Here is a 3,052-nt window from a genome sequence, read left to right as displayed (position 1 = left end):
TGATGTATTTTTCATTTCCTGTGAACATACCCAAGTCAATTAACGTAAAGTTAGAGGTTGTTTGCTTTTTGTTACTTCATCTGGCTACTCCTTTCTGTAAGGCAATCAGGACTTCTTTAAAGATGTGATATACAGGAACATGTATGGTTCATAAAAGGAATATGATATAACCAATAATGTGGATTTACTCCAGGAGAATTTGCAGTGCAAGGTTAGCAATTGAAATATTGGCAACATAAAAAATAAACAACAAACCACATAAATAAGCCAAAATCAATTTCCTATTTTTGGTTCCATTAACTGTTCAAATGAATTTGCAGTTAAAGGGCTAGAACAAGTATGTTAAAAATCATGTTTTGTATGTTAGAAAACTCAATGTTTTAACAACTATCACTCTATTAACTATATTAATTTTTGCCTGCATTAGCAAAAATAAATGCATAAAGCTCTTGGCTTCCAATGATAAAATATACAAAAAATAAGAAATAATAAAATGAGGTGATATGTAAATCTTGAATCTGCAAGGTATCCATGAGTGCAGATTTTATACCACTTCTAGTACCAGTGTTTCTCTGTGACTATATAGACACACAGACATTATCTAGTTGCCCATTATTATTTGGTAGCAGTATGTCTTTTATTCTAGATGTTTTGACTTTGACACAGATTTGTCACAGATTCTTTTTGGTATGCACAGTGTTGGTTTGTTAAATTGTAAAAATCTTGTTTTCTATCAAAATGTGCAATAAAGATATAATGTAACCCTTAGATGTATCAATTGGGAATTTTTCTGTCAAGTAAGGCTTAGGTTAGTGAAGAGGGAAACTATTCAAATTCTGTTTTCCGCTTGAAAAACACTAAAAAAGATCCAACCATTTAGGATTTAAGCTTGCCAAAAATATTTGTAGCATATGCATTGATGGTAGATAACATCCTGTGAGAACAGTGACTGGAAAGATTATAAACTATGGGCATGCATATGGAAAGAAGAGGCAACAGAATTTTTTACTAATTTCAGATAACTCAAGAGGAGTATGAGTGCTATATGGCAATGTGAACACTGAATACTTAAGGTGGCCACATATTGAGCACATGTATTTTCTTGGCCTCTTGCTACTTGTGCCTTTCTATTTCCCTGCATGTTGAGATTTCTGTCTGCCCACACTGGGCCAGGTTTTTTTTATGTTTAAAACAATAGAATGATAGTTACACTGATGCAATCAAGTTAGTGGTTGTTTTAACATCTTTTGAAAAGAGGGGAAATGAGTAATTAACAGAATGGGTAGTGGATATGAAGGATGCTGCTTAAATTGTAATTGTTGTTTAAAAACCAAGTAGTTCTATATGTCCAGTATTTTATTAATTTTTTTTCCACCCAACTTGTACAAACTCAAGATACATGATACTCTCAAATACTTTTCCTCTTTAAGGTACCCATATCCTCATCAAAAGGGGTTTAAATTGTTTTAAGACTACTTTTGATTAGAAAAATACTTTTTTGATATCTTGTTAATAATGCTCATTCATAAAACCCATTAAATTTTCACAGTGTGTGATAAAAGTGGGAGATAAATAGATGATTTTTGAAACGGCTGGAGGAAAACAGATGATAGTAAAGTCTAGTTTTGATTTAGCTTTCTCTTATAGTGTGAGACTCGGGATGTTGTCGGATTAAATACTCTCTTTTTAAAATGTATAAAATGTTACCATCCATGTAATTGTATGACAGGCTGGGAGTTCTGGAATGGCTAATTTTTTTTTTCTTGTTTGCCTCTTGCAGTGAATAATAATAGGCTGTTTGGTTTTTTTCCAGATAACCTTTTTCATGCTGCTGTCTGCAGTGTGTGTAATGCTGAACTTGGCTGGTTCCATTCTCTCTTGTCAGAACGCTCAGCTGGTAAAGTCCCTGGAAGGATGTCAGTTGGTGAGTAATAAAAAGCAAGTCTCTTATAAAGGGCAATGGATTTTTATTTTTCATTTGTCTGTTTTTTATACACATATTCCTTTAGTTTTCAAAACAGTGTGTGTTTAGTAGAGCCATCTGTAGGCATTACAACGTGAAAAATCATGTTGGGAAAAGTTTGAGAGTTAAAGTGCTAATGTATTTACAGTGTTTTGTCACCTCAAAAAGTAGGGTGTAATATTAGAATGACTTGCTTCTTAGCATCATGGTACAAATGACTCTTAAACAGAGTAGGTGGAATACAGGCCACATCAAAGCAATGCAGTGGTTACCATCATCTACGAAAGGTCGTGGAGAACAGGAGAGGGGCCCGAGGACTGGAGGATAGCCAATGTCACTCCAGTCTTCAAAAAGGGCAAGAAGGAGGACCCAGGGAACTACATGCCGGTTACTCTCACCTCCGTCCCCAGAAAGGTGATGGAACAACTCATTCTGGGTGTCCTCTCCAAGCAGGTAGAGGAAAAGAAGATCATCAGGAACACCCAGCATGGACTCACCAAGGGGAAATCATGCCTGACCAATCTGATAGCCTTCTATGATGGCATGACTGGCTGGGTAGATGAGGGGAGAGCGGTGGATATTGTCTACCTTGACTTCAGCAAGGCTTTTGACACTGTCTCCCATAGGGAAGCTCATAGGGAAGCTCAAGAAGTGTGGGTTGGATGAGTGGACAGTGAGGTGGATTGGGAACTGGCTGAACGACAGGGCTCATAGGGTTCTGATGCGCGGGGCAGAGTCTAGTTGGAGGCCGGTAGCTAGTCGAGTTCCCCAGGGCTCAGTCTTGTTCAATTTATTCATCAACGACCTGGACGAGGGGACAGAGTGTACCACCAGCAAGTTGACTGATGACACAAAATTGGAAGGAGTGGCTGGGACGCTGGAAGGCTGTGCTGCCATTCAGTGGGATCTGGAAAGCCTGGAGAGTTGGACAGAGAGGAACCTGATGAAGTTCAACAAGGGCAAGTGTCAAGTGCTGCACCTGGGGAGGTTGAACCCCATGCACCAGTACAGGCTGGGGGCTGACCTGCTGGAAAGCAGCTCTGCCGAGAGGGACCTGGGAGTCCGGCCGGATGACAAGCTGACCATGAG

General features: G+C 38.8%; 1 protein-coding gene across 1 annotated transcript in view; it reads left to right on the top strand.

Moving 5' to 3' along the window:
• Window positions 1-1,825: 1,825 nt before the first annotated feature.
• The window catches only part of LOC104130877 (protein FAM189A1), a 55,925-nt gene continuing 54,698 nt past the window's right edge, over window positions 1,826-3,052 (top strand). The window contains exon 1 of the mRNA XM_035899574.1: window positions 1,826-1,924. Coding sequence (XP_035755467.1) covers window positions 1,826-1,924 — 99 coding nt within the window. The remainder of the gene's footprint in view (window positions 1,925-3,052) is intronic.

This window comes from Egretta garzetta, unplaced genomic scaffold, assembly GCF_000687185.1.
Source record: "Egretta garzetta isolate BGI_Z169 unplaced genomic scaffold, ASM68718v1 scaffold287, whole genome shotgun sequence".
NCBI lineage: Eukaryota > Metazoa > Chordata > Aves > Pelecaniformes > Ardeidae > Egretta > Egretta garzetta.
This window is presented reverse-complemented; position numbering and strand designations above follow the sequence as displayed.